We start from the raw sequence: 20629 nt of genomic DNA, 5'->3' as shown, positions 1-20629 counted from the left end.
TGAAAGAAAAGGTTAAAGCTGGAAATGTTATGTATGTAGACAGTTTAAAGCATAACCTGTTGAGTGTCAGTCAAATGTGTGATCAAGGAAATGAAGTGGTGTTTCGATCAAACGGATGTGTTGTTCGTGAGCTTGATACAAGAGAGACTGTGATCAAAGGTACAAGAACTCGAAACAACTTATACATACTCAAGGGAGGACAACAACAGTGCTATCTAAGCAAAAATGATGAAAACTGGCTGTGGCATAGAAGATTGGGACATCTAAGATTTTCTCAAATAAGAAAGCATGCAGATTCAAGGCTGTTCGTGATCTTCCAGATATCAGCATCCCAGAAAATACAATATGCAAACCGTGTCAAATTGGCAAGCAAATCAGAGTTCACTTCATGGAAATGGAAGGGTCAGCTAGTAAGCCTCTTGAACTTGTCCATATTGATTTATGTGGACCATCAAGGAAAAAGTCACCTCGTGGAGAAGAATACTTTATTTTGTTCGTTGATGATTTTTCCAGAATGTGTTGGATAGCTCTGCTCAAGCACAAAGATGAAGTCTTTGAAAAGTTCCAAGACTTCAAAGCTTTGGTTGAAAATGAATCAAATCGAAAAATCAAATGCCTCAGATCTGATCGAGGAGGGGAATTTACCTCGGATGAATTCTTTGACTTTTGTGAACAACATGGAATAAAAAGGCAATTCTCCACTGCAAGGACTCAGCAAAATGGAGTGGTTGAAAAAATGAACAGAACAGTTCAACAAATGGCTCGAGCTATGCTAGATGAATTTGGAACTCCTGCAACCTTCTGGGGTGAAGCTGCATTCGCTGTCGTAACTATTCTCAACCAAACAAATGTTCGGGTAAACAACACTCAAACTCCACAAGAACTTTGGTATGGTAAGACTCCTACTGTAAAATACTTTAAAGTTTTTGGGAGCAAATGTTACATCAAAAGGATTGATGAAAAACTTGGTAAGTTTGAACCCAGAGCAGATGAAGGTATTCTTTTTGGTTATTCTTCAAGAAGTAAAGGATATAAATGTTATAATAAAAGACTTGGAAAAATTGTTGAAAGCATTGATGTTGTAGTTGATGAAGCATGCAAAAATCCAAAACAGATAAAATCAACAGAAGATTATGACAATGAAGAAGATGGAGATTATTTTCCCACATCAAGTCAAAATCATATTGAAGAAGAAACCAATGAAGCATCGGAAGAAGAGATAATGGTAGAAGAAAAGACTCCGTCCAAGTATGTTCAGAAAAATCATCCAGAAACTCAAATATTAGGGGAAAAAGAGGTAGGTGTATAGACAAGAAGAAATATTATAGGGACCTCAAGCTATCTAGCATTACTATCCTCCACCGAACCTCAAAATGTAAAAGAAGCATGCAAAGATGAATGTTGGGTCAAGGCCATGGATGAAGAACTTGAGCAAATTGAAAAAAATGATACTTGGGAATTAGTTCCTAGACCTCATGATAAAAATATTATAGGAACTAAATGGATATTCAAAAACAAGCTAAATGAAAATGGAGAAGTCATTAGAAACAAGGCCAGACTTGTTTGTAAAGGGTATGCTCAACAAGAAGGTATAGATTTTGAAGAAACTTTTGCACCTGTTGCCAGACTTGAAGCCATAAGGATGTTTCTTGCTCTTTCTAGCTTTCAAAAATTCAAAGTACACCAAATGGATGTGAAATCAGCCTTCTTGAATGGAGATTTAGAAGAAGAAGTTTATATTGAACAGCCAGAAGGATTCATTCTTGGAAATGATGCAAAACTTGTATGCAGACTCAAAAAGGCCCTCTATGGTCTGAAACAGGCTCCAAGGGCCTGGTATTACCGCCTTGACAAATATCTACACCAACAAGGTTTTACAAAAGGTTCAACAGATAACAATCTATATACAAAGATTGAAACTGATAAATTGCTAATTATCATTGTTTATGTTGATGATATCATTTTTGGTAGCAATGAAGAATCCATGAGACAAAATTTTGCTTCAGTAATGCAGCAAGAATTTGAAATGTCCTTGCTTGGTGAACTTACCCATTTTCTTGGTCTACAAGTTCAACAAAATAAAGATGGTATTTTTTTTCACAAACCAAATATCTCAGTCAGATCTTGAAAAGGTACGGAATGGAAGATTCTAAACCTGTATGTACCCCAATGGCAACAGGATGCAGTCTCAGCTCAAACGATGAATCAACAACAGTGCATCAACCAACTTACAGATCCATGATTGGCAGTCTGCTTTATCTAACAGGTACCCGACCTGACATCACGCATGCAATAGGAATAGTTGGAAGATTCCAAGCAAATCCAAAGGAATCACACCTTCAGGCAGTCAAAAGAATTTTCAAATATCTTCAAGGAACTCAGGACTTTGGTTTATGGTATCGTAAAGATGCAGATCTTACTCTTCATGCACATACAAATGCAAATTGGACAGGAAGTGTTGATGACAGAAAAAGCACTAGTGGTGGTGCATTCTATATGGGTTCCAGGTTAGTGTCTTGGTTCAGCAAGAAACAAAGTTCAATTGCTTTATCTACAGTTGAAGCAGAATATGCGGCTGCTGCATCTTGTTGCACAACTACTTTGGATGATGCAAACCTTGCAAGACATTCAGATCACATATACTCCACCCATCTCCATTCTATGTGATAATACAAGTGCCATTGGTATTTCAAAGAATCCAGTCATGCACTCCAAGACCAAGCACATACCCATCAAATACCATTTTCTACATGAACAAGTGCTTGAACAAAAAGTCGAATTGGAGTATGTTCCCTTCAAAGAACAAGTTGCTGATATATTCGCTAAACCACTGCCCAGAGAAACATTTGAATATCTCAGACAAAAGTTGGGAGTAGTTGCTGCATCATCCTGCTGTTAAATCTAATTTTTTCAGAGAAAGGTTATTATACGTGTGTTTCATGAAGTCGAGTCGCATACACATGCGGGTTTCTGTGGGACAAGGAGCGTATATGTTTTCAGACAAGAAAAACAGTGGGGCAGGCTCTGATATGGGTGCTTTGTCTGATGTTGATGATCACAGTCTATTGATATGCTCTGTTCATTAATTTTTATCTAACTGACAAAGATGCCTTGATCATTGACTTGTTAACAATGCACAGGTAGCACAGGTTCAGGGGGAGCATTAACCTTCACTCGCATTCTGCATTGTTGGCATTATGGTTGCTGAGTCCAGCTATGGCTTCAGATATTTATACCTTTTGTTGCTTAAGTCATGTAAAAGTCTAGGATGTGATATGTCTTCTCATACATTTGAATGAGTCCTATTGGACAAATGATGTAATTTGTATCCCCACTTTGCATAAGATGGATGATGTAATTATATTTCTGTCATGTATAAACAATTGGTATATCCCCACTTGGTTGGGTGGATGAGTCAAATTTGGTATATCCCCACTTGGTTGGGAGATGAATGTATGTATGAGTCATTGGTGATAGGAAGATCATACTCACTTAGTTGAGTTATAGAGTCATGTTATTCTTTTGGAGAATATTTTTGCAGACTCTGCTTGTGCTTAGGGGGAGCATGGACGGTTTCAGTGCATCTTAGCATGTACAAAGGGGAGCTCAATCAGAGAATTCAGCATGTACTCAGGGGGAGCATGAACAACATAGGGGAAAGAATATCTTGGTCCGCCCTTTGCCCTTGATGTCAAAGGGGGAGAATGTATTGGTGTTATTATTGCCATCAAGTCCAAAGGGGGAGATTGTTGGCATTATGATACAGGTGTTGTCTTTGATGGCAACACACTCAGATGGACAGTTCATAGTGCAACAGGTTAAGGATTACAAATCAGACTCCAAGATTGAAGAAGAAAGGTATACGCTGGTTCACTTTGTCCAAGCAGCGTATACACGCGGGTTAACAGAACAAAAGGAGCATATAACGTATACACGCACTTTCACAAGAGGAAAAGCGCGTACATGTTGGAAAAATAAGTTTTTGGTCCGACGTATTTGGTCCAAGGTATTTTGATCCAAGGTATTTGGTCCGAGGTATTGACCCTAGGTATTTGGTCTAAGGTATTGGTCCTAAGTCGTTTTGGTCCAAGGTATTGAGAAAGGCCCAAAACTATATAAGGAGGAGAAGATCAATAGGCAAAGGTGTGCAAGTATTGAATATCTTCTGAAGTGTTAGATCATATATGCAAGTTATGAGCTTCTGATGCGTTGCTTGATCTAATCTAAGGATGCACCCTTGTGGTTGATGATGGTTGATGGATCGGGACCACAAAGCCTTAAACGTATTATCATTATGTGGTTTGATCATGGACAATCTAGATCTGAATACTGATGCATGTTTTATTCTGTAAATGATATGATCTGGGTATGACTGAAGTCTGGAATGTCTGTGAAGTTTTAAGTTAGCATTCATGTATGCTGTTTCGCTTTGGTAAAAGCGCGTATACACGCTGGTTTGACACATCAAAGTAGCATATACCTTATGAACTATGATGTTTGAAGTTACAGTTGGTTCTGGTTGTTGATGCAGAGTTCTGGGTTTTGCTTTATGTTCTGGTGACTGCATTCTGGCGACAGTGTTCAAATTGATAGATTGTGATTTGCTTCAGTGATGATGGATGAGATCTAATGATGGATCAGGATCATAATGACTAATCATTATGTGATCTGATGGGATAGATCTGATTGCTAACACATATTTTACCCTTTATATTTGATGATCTGGGTATGTCTAAAGTCGGGAAGTGCAGCGAAGTTATAAGTAAGTATTTGCAGATCTATACGCTGGTTCGCTTTGATGAAGTTGCGTATACACGCTGGTTCGACTGTTCCAAGTTGCGTATACACTCTGATGCATGTTTTTGAGGTTACAACTGGTTCTGAATGATGATGCAGTATTCTGGGTTCAGATCTGTGTACTGGTTATAGTGATCTATCTGTTCCAGTGGATTTGTTGAAGTTGATTATGTATGAATGAATGGTTGATTCAGTTGTGTCAGAGGTTGTCAGTGATTGATTGAGTTTATTTGATTCAGAGAGTGATGATTGAGTTTCAGTGATTGGTTAATGCAAATGTAGTTGATGGTTGTATTGCAATGATGATTGATTCTAAGCTTCAATGTTGTTGACGGGCCCAGTATGAAAATGGATGAAACAAGGCCTTCATGTGTATTATTGTGTACTAGGAGCATCCAGTCTGAAAATTTATGAAATGTGGTCCCTGGAGAAAGAAAGAAGGTCGTAGCCTTCTGTAGGTCGGTGCCTACGTACTAGTAAACATATCCGCTAGTACAAGAGCTAGGGGGTTGTAGCTCCCTTCCAGTAGAAGCTGGAGAACGAGAGAAGGTTGTAACCTTCTGCAGGTAGAAGCCTGCGTACTGGTATGAGTCTGCACCAGTACAATGTTGTAAACTGATTTTCTTATTATTAAATGAAGACAGAGACAACAACAGCAGCTGGTTTTGATCCACATTAGGTTTCCACCTTAAATCTTGGTATTCATGTGTGTTTCTTATGTGTGATGCTTTATTCTGCTTTTGCTGCACTGTCTAATAAATCTCTGATATACTAGTTTAAGCTCAACACATGATAAACTGTCTAAATCACAAGTTCTCTGCATATACGCTGGTTTCTTTAAGCACAGTTGCGTGTACACGCTAGTTCACTTCATTGAAGTAGCGTATATAATTCTGTTTAGGAAATAAAATAATTGATCTGATAATACTGAGTCACCCCCCTCTTAGTATTATTTCCAACATTGTCACTGAGGCATCTGGGCTGTTGCTGACTCTACTCTGTGCCACCTGCACTATTGCCAACTCTGCACTGCGCTTCTCAGCATCCGACTGCTACTAGACTCTGCATCTACTATTCTGACATCTGACTGCATCATCTGCCACTAATCCATCTTGCTACTGAAAACTATGGGCCCCCGTAGCAAGGTATTGATTCAAGAGGTGGACCTCTTCAAGAATCCTACCCGTTTGTAGCACTTTGGGGCTACAACACCAAGTCTCCCCACTTCACTCCTTGGGGTATGTCAACGAACATGGAGAAGTCTTCCGCCAGCCTGGAGGACAACCTATCGATCTCTGCTGAGGCTGCCTGCTTCTCCTCCTTGTCCTTCTTCCTGAGAGGACACTGGGTGCTGTAGTGACCAAGCTCACCACATTTGAAGCACTTGACCTTTGACAGGTCCTTCTTCCTCTTTTGCTACTCCCCATGTCCCTGACCAGGACCCTTTGATGCGAGGGCCACATTCTCCTCCTCCTTCACCTGCTTCCATCCGCTGCTGCTGCCACTGATGGAGTTCTTCACTAAGTCTCATCTCAACTCCTCTTGCTGCAAATCGACCCACATCTTGTCCCACCTTGGCAAGTTTTCTCTGCCCAAAATGCTTTGGACGAATACCTTACACTCTTCGGAGACACTGTTTAGTGCCAATCGCACTAGCTCTGTGGGTTGAGGCGTTGCCCCAACAGCTGACCGCTGGTCTCGGATCTCCTGAATCCTGGTGAGGAAGGGGTCTATGCGTTCCCCTTTCTGCATCCTGGTGCATCTCAGCTTCTCCTCTAAGTACATCTTCCACTGCTTGGAAGTGCCCTGGTACAGTGTGGAAAGTGTATCCCACATCTCCTTGGCAGTATCGTTGCCAGCTATGTGAGAAACAATGTGATCCCGAACACCATCAAAGATAAACCTCTTTGCCCGCGCCATCTTTTTTTTGTACTCCTTCAGTTGATCTGCATTCGTGGGGATAGCTACCACTACATCTATGAATGGTTTCAGGCCATATTCATTCAGAAGGAAGCACACCCTTGCCTTCCAGATGACATAGTTGGAAGCACCATCCAACCTGTCCTGATCTCGAAGTCCAGTAGTGGCCATCTCAAACAATGTTGAAAATCTTCTCTTCCCTTATGCTCAGATGCTTCTCAGCTATTCACACTCCCTTTTGGAGTGAGAAACTCTACACACAACGACCGCTGATTTGCAAGGGAAATTGAACTTCTTGAGACTAGAAATTCCCTGAGGAGAATTTTCCCTCAGTGTGTGCTCTTCTTCCACTCGACGCTAGCTTTGCTCTAGCAAACTGTTGCAAAACTACTGCGTCCAGCTAGAGATCTGCTTTGTGAAAATACTGGGCTGCTCCCTCTGCCTCTAAAATTCCTCAATCTGGAAAGTCGAATTTTTCTGTCCCTCTCAGAAAAATCGATTCTCCTCAAGAAATTTGACCTCTTGGCCAAGGTGACTGCGCTACTTCTGGCATTTTGATCTATTGCCCCTCAATGAACAACGAAACTCCCTCTTCCTTCGCTACTGAGCTCTTTGGCCAATCATATGTGCTTTGATACCATGTGAAAAATCGGAAACCCGATTCCTATTGCACCGACTGGAAATAATTCTCCTAATTGTTAAATTAATTTTTAACAATTTATTTACTATGTACTACAACAAATATTGAATCAATCACGCTACAACCTACACAAATAAACTACGGAAGAAATAAACACTGGAAGAAATACTAGCACACACACACAAAATAACATAGTTATTTTTTGGACCAATGTCCTCGGAAAAACCCAACTCAGGAAAATCGGTGTATTAGTTGAGGGTTTTAATTATTATGCAACAATGAAATAATATGAGTACAATTGGTTGCCGAAACTGACAATACTACAAAGAAAAACTGGCAAGAAAAATCTAGTGAGGAAATCCCCTCACTCAACAGGCAAATCTGGGCACTGACCTCAGCTCAAATTGAGTCGTCTAAACTAGCTCTGTGCAGTCACTACGTTACCCTAATGCAGTTGTTCTTGCACTCATCTCAGAACAACTCCTCAAGTTGTATGATCAACTGTTGTCTGGGAAAATCTCTCTCCTGGCCTTTGGAACCTCTGCCCAGCTTCTGGCGCTGAAACTTTGCCTCTCCCCAGCAATTCGTCTTTGCCTCTAGAGGCTATTGCGCTGCTCTGCGTCAGCCTCACTATGGCTTCTCTGCCTCTCTGCAAATGCACTCACCGGAATTGGAATCCTTCCTCTGGATTCATTGCCCTTGCCCCTCTCTCACTGCTTCGATTTCTCTGGCTCTCTCTTCGGCAACTGAATGATGCTACTGAGGAAATCGATCTGCTAATGAAATCGAACTGCACAAGTGATTTTTCCAAGCCCCATTGACTTCTTATAATCCTCTGTTGAGACTTCAACATCCAAAATTATATCTTAATCGATGGCTAGGATTAACTTGAAGTTGATTTGTGTGAGTTTCAACTTTCTAGAACATTCACACCATAACTTAATTAATTCTAATTCATTAGTCATATTCCCTAAGTTTAGACTTAGGAAATATTTAAAAATTGACTAATAATCTAATTAAGTCATTTCTAAGTGGAATTTCCAGAAACGATTTCTGGGTTTTAGAGATCTCATGTTTATCATTATTATTTAAATTTATTTTAAGGTATGCATATTATGATTTTTTTATTGAAAATATTGTGTGTAATTTTATTAATAAAAACAAATTTTCATATAACAAATTGAATTGAATCAATTTATCATCTTTATTATTTTTTTGATTGAGCCAACATTATGTTTTATTATTATTGTTTGATTTAACACGTCGTTTTATGGGCCACTACAACATCTTCCCCATATTGGGTTGTAGTGCACCTCTCGATGCGACTATATTCTTATGTCCTGTATTCCACCATGATGAATTGGAAGGTCTAGCCAATACTTTGACACATCATCCAATTACTTCCCCAATACCTGCTCAACCATCTAGTCACATTCCTCTTTAGCCCAGCGCAAAACCTTTGCTAAATAGCCCCTCAGGCATACTACAAGACATTTCTTTTCTTTGCTTTGCAATCCCTCGGGAAAATCTTCCCCTCTAAAGGTGTTCGTAGTGTTGGAAAGAAGGTTACAGTTTGGGACACCAACAAAAGTAGGGAGACCATTGGACACTTGTGCAACACTATAGCCTTTCTATATCCAACACCACTATGGATTTATACATGACTATCTCACATGGCATTTTATTCTTGCAATAGGATCATAAGTCTTGAATTTCCTTAGTTATTAGTTCATAAACAACACATTTGACATAGCATTTTATTCCATATGAATGCTTTTAACATATTAAGCAAATTTTATATGACTAAGGCTTCATGCCTTTACCACGCTAAGTGGAATATTATTCACATAAATCATTCAAATCACAAAAACATATCAATTTATGATATCAAATCTCGATTGAAGGAATTCTTACCTAAAATCCCTTCAATATCTATGCAACATAGACATATTAATTCCATAGTTGTATGGGTTCAATCCTCATCTTTGATGTTACCTGATCAATTGGTGCTTTATGGAGGTTCAGTGGTTCACATGCTCCTTTCACCAACATCGACATCACTATTTCTGGTTCTCCATTGTCGATGTGACTCATTCAATCGAACAACTATCACGCAATCTCGCGCAGATTCTTGCGCGAACGATAATAGGTTGAGCCTGTGCGAGAAAAGTAGTTTTCTCGTGCTACGTGTCATTCACTTAGTCTAATCGCGTGAAATTATAGAATACCCTTTACCGCTTTGAGGGCGTGCAAGATACTGCTTACCGCCTACGAAGACCGCTCCACTATCCTGCACGTGGTTTTAATCTCTGCCATTCATCTTCTTGACTTTATCTTGCGTGACTTAATCTTAGCCGTCTATTGCACACAATCTCGTACGTTGATTTGACTGATCCAACGGTTCCTGTACACTATTACGTTCTTTTGTTTCTTACTGTGTAATAGCCCATTCATTCGCCTTTCTGCCTTTGTATTTGTTATTAAGAAATTTCAGAGTACAATCTGGGTGCCAAATCCGGCTTACCCAACAGAGAATTTCCTTGGTAGTAGTACCTCTCAGTCTGAGACAAATGTCCCAGCTGAAACCCAGATAAACCTTCCGCAACTCCTCAGCTCCAATCTACCCCAGAAACCCCAGCATTAGCCTTTCTGGACTGCGTCAGCCTCTCTCTGCCTAGCATTGGCCCTGCGTCACCCTGAATGGGTCTGCGTTAGCCTCAGGAGGCCCTGCGTCAGCCTTCTAGCCCTCTGCGTTAGCAACGATGGCCTCTCTGAAGCACTGAGCAGCTCCTGGCTACCTTTGCGTGGCCTTGCATGAGCCCTAGCTGCTACTGCGTCACTCTCTCTAGCTCCTGCGCTGATCTCCCGACACTATCTCTACCTCTCTGTATCTCTGTACTCAATGCCCCTCAGCTGCAACTCCGATCACTGATTCTATCTATCTTAGCAAACCCGCTCTAGAGAATAGAATTACTGATCATCTAGTGTGTTCTCCAAGTGACCCTCAAGCCTCCTCTTATACTTTTCTCGTTCACATATCAATGGCCGAGATTAAGTCCCTAATCAACGGCTAAGATTAGATCTGGCTTGATCCATGTATTTTGGACCATTCTAACACAGTTTATATTAATCCACATTAATATTTTAATTTCCCCAAGTTTAGACTTAGGGACTCCATTAAAAATATTAATTACTTTAATATCTCCTGAACTGTTTAGAATCTGCCCAAACCCTCTCTGGGTATTGGAGATCTCATGTGCCCCAACCTCTCCACCAAATTTCGTGGCTAGAGCACATCTGATGCTACCACAAATCAACAAAAGAATGATGCCTTAGCAACAAATCTTTAACATTTACCCACCCAAGGTTTATGAAGATTCATGGAAGAAAATGAAAATCGTATCCACTAGGAACATTCATCAATTGTCATGCAATGAGTAATAGATGCAATTACCAACCAAATAGCTATCCAAAATAATATTCAACGAATTAGGGCATAAGAGTATTTACTAGTTGTAACAATTCCATACACTAGACGTTAGAACAAAAAAAAATATTCAACAAAAATCACTTACAAGATGATAAATTGATATATCCATTCAAAAATCATGAAGTAGCTCCAAAAAAAATCGAAATTTTAGCTTCCAAAGATATCGAAATGCATCAAAGAGTCTCCACTAGCATCCAAGAGAAAAAGTGCGAAATTTTTTACAAGAGAAAGATCGAAGTGATGATGATGATTTCTCACAAATGAGACTCATCTCTTATTTATATGAGTCTCTCCGAGTTTGATTTAGCCTAATTAGCCCCAAAAATTATAAAATAATGTGCTAATAACAAGTCTTGGTTACAAGCCAACGAAGTAGCCATCAAAAGTTATGAAGAAGCCATCCATAAGTGAGTTAAAATGATGACATGATGAAGAAGGGACGTTGGAGGGCCTTATTGAGTCCTCTAGGTGCCATGATGAGAGAGAGGCCTCCATGAATGATGGACAAGGGGATAACCCCCTAAATTTTTATGTAAGTCATCATGTGGTGCTCCAAGGTGGTCTTGGTGAACAACTGCTAGTCTCATGGGTTTCCTGATGAAAGATAAGCTTGTAGACTGCTCCAAATGAGGGCTCTGATGATGGTGCTTGCCCTCTCATGTCTCAAGAGTGAGACAAACCTCCTTTGGGCCTTGGATCAACTGCCCTGTTCATGCTAAGCCGGCTGGGTCACGTTGTTCCAAGTGCACCAGCTCGCAGATAATGTGGGGCAATGAACAAACTACTGAAGGTGCCTATGGTGTGGAATGATGCTAATACGCAAGATGAAGTCCCATGACTCTCAACGCATCCTCTACAAATGTCAATATGATCCTTTGGTGGGCTTGGGCCCCAATTAAGTTGCCCGGCCCATGATGAAACCACTTGCCAATTACATATAAGATCCAATGCGTCTCCTCACCATCAGGTACAATAATTCATTAGTGCATCTAAGTGAACCAAGCTTGTTAATCAAGGGCACAAATGAGACTTCATAATGGGCTTCCCTTCCAAATTTGGGGCTTTGAGCATGTAATATTGTTACCTCCCTAGGTAGGAGTGGCTAATAAACAACCCTATTAGGTGTTTCCACCTCCTAAAGGGAAAGACATGTCCAAGGTACATCCTTCAAGTGACAGGGGTCATGTGGACAATGATGAGGTGGACTGGGACATAGGGGTCTCAAGGCCAAATGCCATGGGTTCAAGGGTGGTAATGATGAGGGATGTCCACACACTTGGGTGTATAGATGTATGAGGGAGCAATCGTGGTACATGAGTTACCCCGACCTTTGTTTTTCCACCCTTCATTATTTGCCTTTTTCCTTTTCTTGATTTTTTTAATTATTACTACTGAGGACTTCAGGAGATAAGAGCATCTTGTGTATGATATAAGCAGTTATTACCCACCTTAAGGTGGGGCAGTTCATCCCCCACTAGGGGTTGGTACGTGCATGGGTTTCTCAATGATGTGGGGGCACTCATGGGGCCCTAGGAACCAGGGTGATGGCCATAATGAAGGGGTAGAGCTCATGTTTGGCTCTTTCCCATGTGTTATTTTTTAATGTCTTGGCCATCTTTTGCATTTTGTTATATTCTTTTTCTTCCATTTGTGGCCATGATATGCTTTCATCTTTTTTTTAGCTGCATCAACCTCCGGAGAAACATTTCCAAGCCCGACCCAAACATGTGGACAAAGGGTAGGGGGTGTACCAGAGTCTTCTAGACCCATTGGTCATGTGAACCTAGAGAGGGAAGATGATGAAATAGGGCATGTAATGTGTGGAGGGGAGTGAAAAATGTGAAATGGGAAAAGGGGACTACACTACCAAAATCAGGGTTTTCGATATTGAAGCTATAAGCCAATAGGGGAGATCCCATGGGACTAGGATTGAGGATTAACCCCCCATTTAAGGTGAGGGAACAAGACTACAATCAAAACCCTTCCTTCTTCCAAGTCACCCAATAATCCATACCCATTAGTGCCCAAGGAAAAACAAGCATAAGCACTCGATTTCACAATGAAAAACATACCTTTAGGGATGAATGGCCCACCTTCAAACATACTCTCTCGATAGATGGGCGAGGGGACATATGACTGGCTCAGGGAGCAGAGATTAATTGGCACAATATATCTGCTACACTAGTGGCTGTTAGCGGTCGTTGGCTGACAGCTGAAGACAAATCTAGGAGAAAAATTCTCCTATGGGATCACCCATTGGTAGTGGGTAATAGACCCTCTTTGGAAGCTCCCTAGACACTTCTTGGAAACTCCCTATTATCCTTTTACTTAAATTTTTAACGTTACCATTAATTGTTTCAAGATTTTTGGGAGTGGTTCCAACATCATTGGAATTCATATGGAGAATATAGAGTCTCATATCCCATTCAAAGTTCAATAGACTTAACAATTTTCAAGATTTTAGGATTAATAGGATTGCAACATTCATTAGATTCTATCATATATTAGGGTATGTGATTCACATTTAATCACACCAAGTCCTATATGTACCCTAGTGTTGGTGGTGTTGATTGTTGAACTCCTTTGTCACGGCCTTAGCAAAAATGCACCCTTCACTCAAACCAAAATCATTGATCATGTATGCTAATCTTTTTCTACCATATTTTAAGGCTTGGATTAGGCAGCTTGATCAAAATTGGGCAGTGTCGACTGATGTCTCTATATAATCAAGGTAATGACAAAGGCTAGACAAGAGGAAAAGAATGAAGGATGAAACTGATGATGAGGACCCTAATATAAGCGATGGTGGAGCATTGTTTGTCAAGGAGTGGTGCTACACCACAGCTACAACATTTGGCAGCCTGGGTGCTTTCACAATTGTTGAACACTTCTTTTGTGGAGAGGTGTTTAGCATCTAGATCAATTTATTGTTTTGGACCTTTGGGTCTTCATATTTTGGTGTATAGATGTCCTATTTTGCAAAACATAAGTATATGGTCATGTTATTGTTGACGGTGGCCAGATAACCTATTCCATAAGTCAATGGTCTACTTTCTATTATATGACTTGAAAATAATAAAATTTGTATGTTTGTTTGTAATTGATAGAATCTAGAGTGTAGATGGTTGATGCTCAAATAATTAATCATTAATGTACTATGGATGCCATGATTTATGTACAAATATGCATGTTTTCGTATATTTTTCAACTAATTTGGCATTCTAGATGTTTTTTTTGAATGTGTGTGTGTGATAGATGTTTCTAGGATGCTTCGCTTCTGAGGATTTTTTGAAAATGGTGCTCCCAATGCTTTGCTTCTCAAAAATGCTCCCGCTTCGTGCTACCTTGGTCATGCATATTTGGGAGCTGACCCAAATAGTGTGACTTTGACTAGTTGAGAGTGTATTTATACTTGCAATTTCTAAAATAAAGGCAATTGGGTGAGAGCATTGTATTATATTTGTAAATAGAATCTAACCTGCAATAAGATTTTTTCAGCTTCTCTTACAGCCAGACATATATTTCTGTCATGCATTTGTTGGAATTTTGCATATCTGAAATTTGAATCAGCACAATGATCACCTTGTTTTTCTAGTTTTGCACGTAGATCTGATTAAAGTGATTTATGACTAAGCTACGTTGTCAAGGTTAAATAAAAAGTACTTTGGCAAACCTTAGGTTATGCTGTGTTTTCCATGATACGTCTTAGTCATGAAACATACATATGTGACAAATGACAACATGATTAGATTTTTTTTTCATTATGGCTGAGGTTCTAGATATAAGGCTTTCAAGCTGACATCTAGATTTTAGTCTCAATAAAATGGGTGTTAGCAACTGGGGAGAGTAGGTTCTTGTCAGACACCTCACATGCAGGTATATCCTTAACCAATACTTAAGGATGGATAGTAAAAAACAAATGAGCTTATCATTTGAGTCATGTTGCTATCTGCAACTTGATGTTGCTTTTTGGTAGTAATCAACTAGTTTATAACATGGATTAAACTGGATGCAATTAAGGTTGTGATGCCAAGAACATCAATAAAGTAAATAAAGAATGTATTTATGCATGGTTATAGTCATAGGATACGACCTTTGATGAGGTGGATATATGTATATCTAGGTGACAACACCGTTTAATTGTAAATCATCAAACATAACAATTCACTAATAACCCTGGCTTAAAACTGGAATCTCTGATTTGTGAGTCCACCACCATTCACAGTTCTTGTAGTGGCCATTTAAGTCACATGGTTTGGGTTCAACAATAATTATGTCCAATTCGAGTTCCAGTATTTTAATGAGGTTCAGATGAGGTTTGCCTATATATATATACTTAAAAAATAAGTTTAACATAAAATAGTAAGAAAACAACATCAATAAACATAAAAAAATGTTGTTATGACATGAAAACTTCAAGGAAATTCTATTCGGGTTGTTACCATATTTCTTAATTTAGCATTTTGTTTGCATCTTCTGCTGTTATGGTCAGATTAGTCGAGCTCATTTCAAAATATTCTTCTATGCTCTTCGTGATACATTTCAGTGATTTACTATTAATCATCAACAATAAAAATAAAATGCTACTCAAGCTGTCATAATTGAACACCAGAACTAGCTCTTTGTTTTTGAAAAATTGCATCTTATATTTATTTAATGTGTAACAGAAGAAACATTATATTATTATACTTTTCCAGCCAAAGTAGGGGTATTATCATCCTCATGAGCGAGGAGGGTGACCATGCCTGCCTCGGCTCCAACTTCAGGAGAGTCGCCATCTTTCCTGAACATACCTATCCTAGCTGAAACTTGTGTTGCCATGTAATTCTTCCTGCATGTTGAATCATCTGCTTGTCCCCAAAGATGGCTGCCTTCCGCCGGAGAGGGGCAATAAAGTTATAAACAGAGACTGATATTCTGCTACAACCCAATCTAGAAATTCAGGTTACACTGCAAGGTTCACAACTACCATATGTAAAGTCTGTATGTTGTAGCCTATCGTTAACTGATAGGTTGTTATTCACAGCTGTCTGACAGCTCTAGCTTTGATGCGTCATGTGCTTTCGAGATGCCTTGCGATCTCCTAGCTCACCTGACATGGGAATTCTGAACTGCCTTCTATTGAGTTCATCTGTCATAGAGAAGCATGGGGGAGTGCTATCATAAAACTCTTTGGTTCTATAATAAAAAAAAAGGTTTTTTGTATTACCACTTCCAGTCTTAAAAGATTGGTCCTTACACATCCAAGCTCCTGTTGCAAAAATTGGCTTCAGGTATGATTTTACAGACTGCTATAAAGGCATTTTTTCTATTCTCTGCTACCTTTGTGGATTGATTTCTCTCCAAATCCACCTGCTCAAGTCCTTGGCCCACAAATCCCCCCAGGAGTGAACATTGAAAACTTCTTTTGCCATTATTTTGCTTGGATAGAAAAGGGTTAGGCTTATCTGCCTGGAATCCAGGTGATTTGTCCATATCAATCTTGATGCTAAGTCCCAACCACTGTGAGGTCCTTGGATATCCCTGTGAAGCCCCTCTGTGATTACCTGCCTAGGCTGCCATATCCTCTTGGGCACTCTTGATCATGAGATTTCCAAGCCCTTTGCTCCACTAATAAATGTTACACATACTGAAATGTCTTTAATTGGTTGCAACATTTGTATTTGTTTGGATATGATGCCATACAGGAGCCCACCACAGCACATTCCACCATATGGCTCTTACAATCCATTTAGCTACCAGTATTGCTCCCTGCGTTCTCATTTGTACCTTTAGTTTTTGATAAGCCATGATGTAATGTCCATTCTAAGGGAAAGTTTGTCTAGTTCTGACCCTCTTGCAATATTGTAGTGGGTCTAGAGTCTAGACTCTACATGCTTATGTCACCTATTGCATAGCTGATTTGATTGAGCTCACATGGTTCTTTCACCATTCTTTGGTTTATTCTGACATTGATTTGATCAAGCTCACATAGTTCATTCACCAATCTTTGGTTTATTCTGACATTGAATTTATTCTTTTCTTCAGTACAGCAGCAAAGATAAGAAATGAAGTCCTTTCTCCATTCCGGACTGTCAGGATGTTTTTCTATCTTGCATTTATAGCAAGTGGTGGTCTTGGAGGCCTGATTTCCATAACTCGCTTGATTGCTGCACTGAGAAATGCTCCAAATGCAGATCTAGCTCCAGAGGTCCTCAAGGGGTTGGGTATTGACTTGACTGCAGTTGCCTTGTTCGCCTTTCTCTACACAAGGGAACTGAAGGCTCAGAATGCACAACTAGCAAAGCTCTCAAGGGAAGAAACCCTTGCTAATCTGAAGTTAGAGGTGAATGGGAAGGAGGTAGTTCCTATCAGCAAGTTAAGAGGATTTGCCCGTCTCATTATAGTTGCTGGACCTGCTGCCTTCATTGAAGCTGCCTTTAGAATGAGTGATCCTTTCACCAAGGATTTATTGGATCGAGGAGTGAGGGTGGTCTATTTTGCCACTGATGGTTTGGTACCCAACTTACAGGCCTTAAATGTAGATTCTAATTCAACTGACGAAAATGATGATGAACGACTACGTTCTATTAGTAGAAGAAAAAGCCTATGGAGGTTGACTCCCATTTATACTTCGGAATGGTCAAAGTAAGAAGATCTATTGAGTTAAGATGTATGGGCATAGGTAATTTCACTTATTTATCTTCTTGGTCGAAACAAAATGTGACCTGCTGTATCCTATTTTTTTTGGTTTTGGCAGGTGGCTGAATGAACAAAAGTCATTGGCAAATGTTGCCGAAGATCAGCCTGTGTAAGTGTCCATTCAACATTTATAATTAAACATTTCTCCAATGAAGATCCTACAAATTGTGGCATCTTCCTATTTATGAGTAGTTTTAGTTTTCTAACAAGATGAAAACTTTGATCTTAAGATACATCTCTCTGCGTATGGATGGACGTGTCCGAGGGAGTGGAGTTGGTTACCCTCCATGGAATGCATTTGTAGCCCAACTACCACCTTTAAAGGGTATTTGGTCTGGTGTGCTTGATGGAATGGATGGAAGAGTTTAGAGAACTCTTAGTCATCTCCAGGGAAGATCAGATGATGAGCACAAAGTTGCAGTCATAGAGAAGCTTTGAGAGGTAATGTAAAGAGCAGATTTCTTTAAAAAGCAATACATTAATGTGGCCTGTTCCCCTTTTAACTCTTCTGATATGCAAGCTGGATAAATATAATAGCAAGAAGTGCATATATAGCTTTTTTATAGTGTTATGATTTTTTTCATGTGTTGCTACATGGGTAAACATCTTGACCTGAGCTTCAAAATTGATTTTGTTATAATATTTGCAGTAAGATGATGCCTAAAATGGTCCCATATCTCAGCTGCTGGATATATCCATTGTCTCCATTATGGCTGCCGTTCACATGCATTGGCAACAGCAATCAAAAGAAGAGTTTTCTCAAATTGCTGTTTGGTTACCCGGATTACCTGGTTATTTGGTTGCTTATTTGTGCTTGTAATATGAAATTTGAACGATTGTATATAGTAGCCATGCTACACATGATAAAGGCCAAAAATACACTTAGTATGTCAAAAGAAATATGAAGCAGTTTGAATCTGATTGCGTCTGGTTTATAAACTACAACAACTGTAATGTCATTTTTCAGATTTTGCAATCACAGGTTTTTGACAACTCTTTGGTTTACTGTGAGGGTTAAGGTTTCTATCATCTTTAATAAGCTCAGGGATGTCAACAGATAGTGTTTCATTGGTATTGGTTCGTTCTGTTGAATGCATTCCAGCATCTTCATTGGCCTCTCATTCCCCAATATTAGCAGATCATCTGCATTCCAGTTCTCCATACTTCATGAAGACTTAGCCATGGGGCTCCTTCCCACATTTTTCTACCATTACTGCCCTCTCAAGGGTGAGCAGCCATTTGATAAATGGGGGACCTGTCTTTATGTTTGTCCTTTCAATCCAATTATTCTTCATTCATTAGTAATTGTACAAAATATTTTTCCTTGAAGCAAATTTTGCCATTTTTTATCTTTACTTGTTTTTTGGGTAACAGTCCTACTCACCCTTGGTTCAAAGCATCCACATTGAGTCACCCATGCCTACATGATCATCACTGATCATAGGCATCCCCATGTATCATAGTATTCTACACTATGATCCTTCACAATTCCACCATGAATTACCCTGTGCAGCCACTATAGACCCACTTACAACTTGACTTCAACATACCATATCTGCTCGTCCTCCTGACAATATAGATCATTTTTTATACTTGGATTTTGGCACAGATTTCTAGACAATTTTTTGAATTGTAAACCTTGCTGAAGAATAATTTCTCCTAGAAGAAAAGTTTCTGGGTTTTCTCCCAAGTTTGGGTTTCCTAGTGTAAATTTGTTGTCTCTATTGTGCATGGCTGTCTCTTTATGATCTTACTTTTTTCACTGCATTACTGTTGAGATTTTTAGTGTATAGTTGCTCAATAATATCAGTGGCATGAGATAAATTAATTGAATATCATTAGGTAGTAATTACCAGATCAGAAGATTGGTTTCTATTGTGCATCTTTGTAGAAAATTCAACATGGTATCAGAGCCTTGATAAAAGAGCAGCCATTAAAGTCATTTGTGAGAGAACAAGCCCTAAAGGAACCATAACAGACAAGAAGAGGACTAAACCAAAGTCTCTGAAAAGTTTTAAAGGGAAACTGAGGTGGAAAATGCTACAAGGAAAATATCTGTCTAGGTCGTAGCCCTAGAAGAAGGCTGAGGGCCCCAGATCAATCCGAAAGCCTTCTGAGGAGGGCTTGAACATATTAAGCTCAAACACTATGAGAATCAAATGAAGTTCTCTAATGATAAGGATTCAAGCGGGGAACTCTTTTCACTGATCATGTTAAGCTTGAAGAAAATGAAAGACAATTAGATTTAACTCCAGCTGATGAAGGTCTGAGTAGCAAGTCTTTTTCCATTGAACATGTTAAGGCAGTCAACTCCAAGTGACGGAGGTCAAAGCTAGGGATCTTTACCCATCGAACATGTCAAGCCCGAACAAAATGAAAGTCAACCAGTCTCAGCTTCCAATGATAAAGGTCTTAGTGGGAACTCTTTGTTAATTGAGCATGTTCAGTTTAAGCAACATGGATATCAATCAAAACCATCCTCTGCTTCTTTTCTGCATGAGCCTTCTAAGGACCTTAAAGAGAATGTTGTAGCTCATTTTCTACAAACTCTACTCCCTTATTATCCTTCAGTGAACATTTTCCTTTATTGATTTTGTGTAGCACATCCTTAGACCCAAGGTAAAGCTAGTAGAAGGTGGCTGTGGTGGACAACAAGAAAGGAAGGGCTGAGAAGGGAAATATGATAGCAAGGTGATTGATGTTGGCATAGTACAGGTGGCTAAAGGAGAAGCCTGTCTGTGAACAAGTTGACAGTGATCAAAAGGAGTTGATTTTTGTGTGAGCATTGGAGGCAAAGGACAACCTGGTACAAGGGTTGGAAGACTTGGGGTTTGTGTGAAGTAATCCCTAGAGAAAGACTTGAAATGTTGGATGCAATTGGAGTTGTGTAATGCATACTTGTTTTATCTCGTTGATAACATGTGGAATGTAAGTGGTAGATCCAAGGGTAGACTTGGTGTTGATACTAGCTTGGTGTTGAGCCTTTGGTGTGGCTGGATAACTCAATGAATGGCTTGCTAAGCCTAATCCGTAGATGATGAAACCCTCGCCCTTACAAATCATGCTAGATAGGAAAGCAACATGCATTAGCAGTTGATGTT

General features: G+C 39.6%; 1 protein-coding gene across 1 annotated transcript in view; it reads left to right on the top strand.

Annotated features, from left to right (window-relative positions):
• LOC149231321 (protein LOW PSII ACCUMULATION 1, chloroplastic-like) overlaps positions 1 to 18449 on the top strand; it is a 54733-nt gene extending 36284 nt beyond the window's left edge. The window contains exons 2-5 of the mRNA XM_089376268.1: positions 16875 to 17474; positions 17587 to 17637; positions 17759 to 17969; positions 18178 to 18449. Of these exons, the coding sequence (XP_089232394.1) occupies positions 16875 to 17474; positions 17587 to 17637; positions 17759 to 17897 (790 nt within the window). The 3' untranslated portion in view covers positions 17898 to 17969; positions 18178 to 18449. The remainder of the gene's footprint in view (positions 1 to 16874; positions 17475 to 17586; positions 17638 to 17758; positions 17970 to 18177) is intronic.
• Positions 18450 to 20629: the final 2180 nt, after the last annotated feature.

The sequence above is a fragment of the Pinus tabuliformis genome, chromosome J, assembly GCF_031772625.1.
Source record: "Pinus tabuliformis cultivar Carrire ecotype Pingquan chromosome J, CPIR1, whole genome shotgun sequence".
Classification (NCBI taxonomy): Eukaryota; Viridiplantae; Streptophyta; class Pinopsida; order Pinales; family Pinaceae; genus Pinus; species Pinus tabuliformis.
The sequence above is the reverse complement of the archived record's forward strand: the minus strand, read 5'-3'. Positions and strand labels throughout refer to the sequence as shown.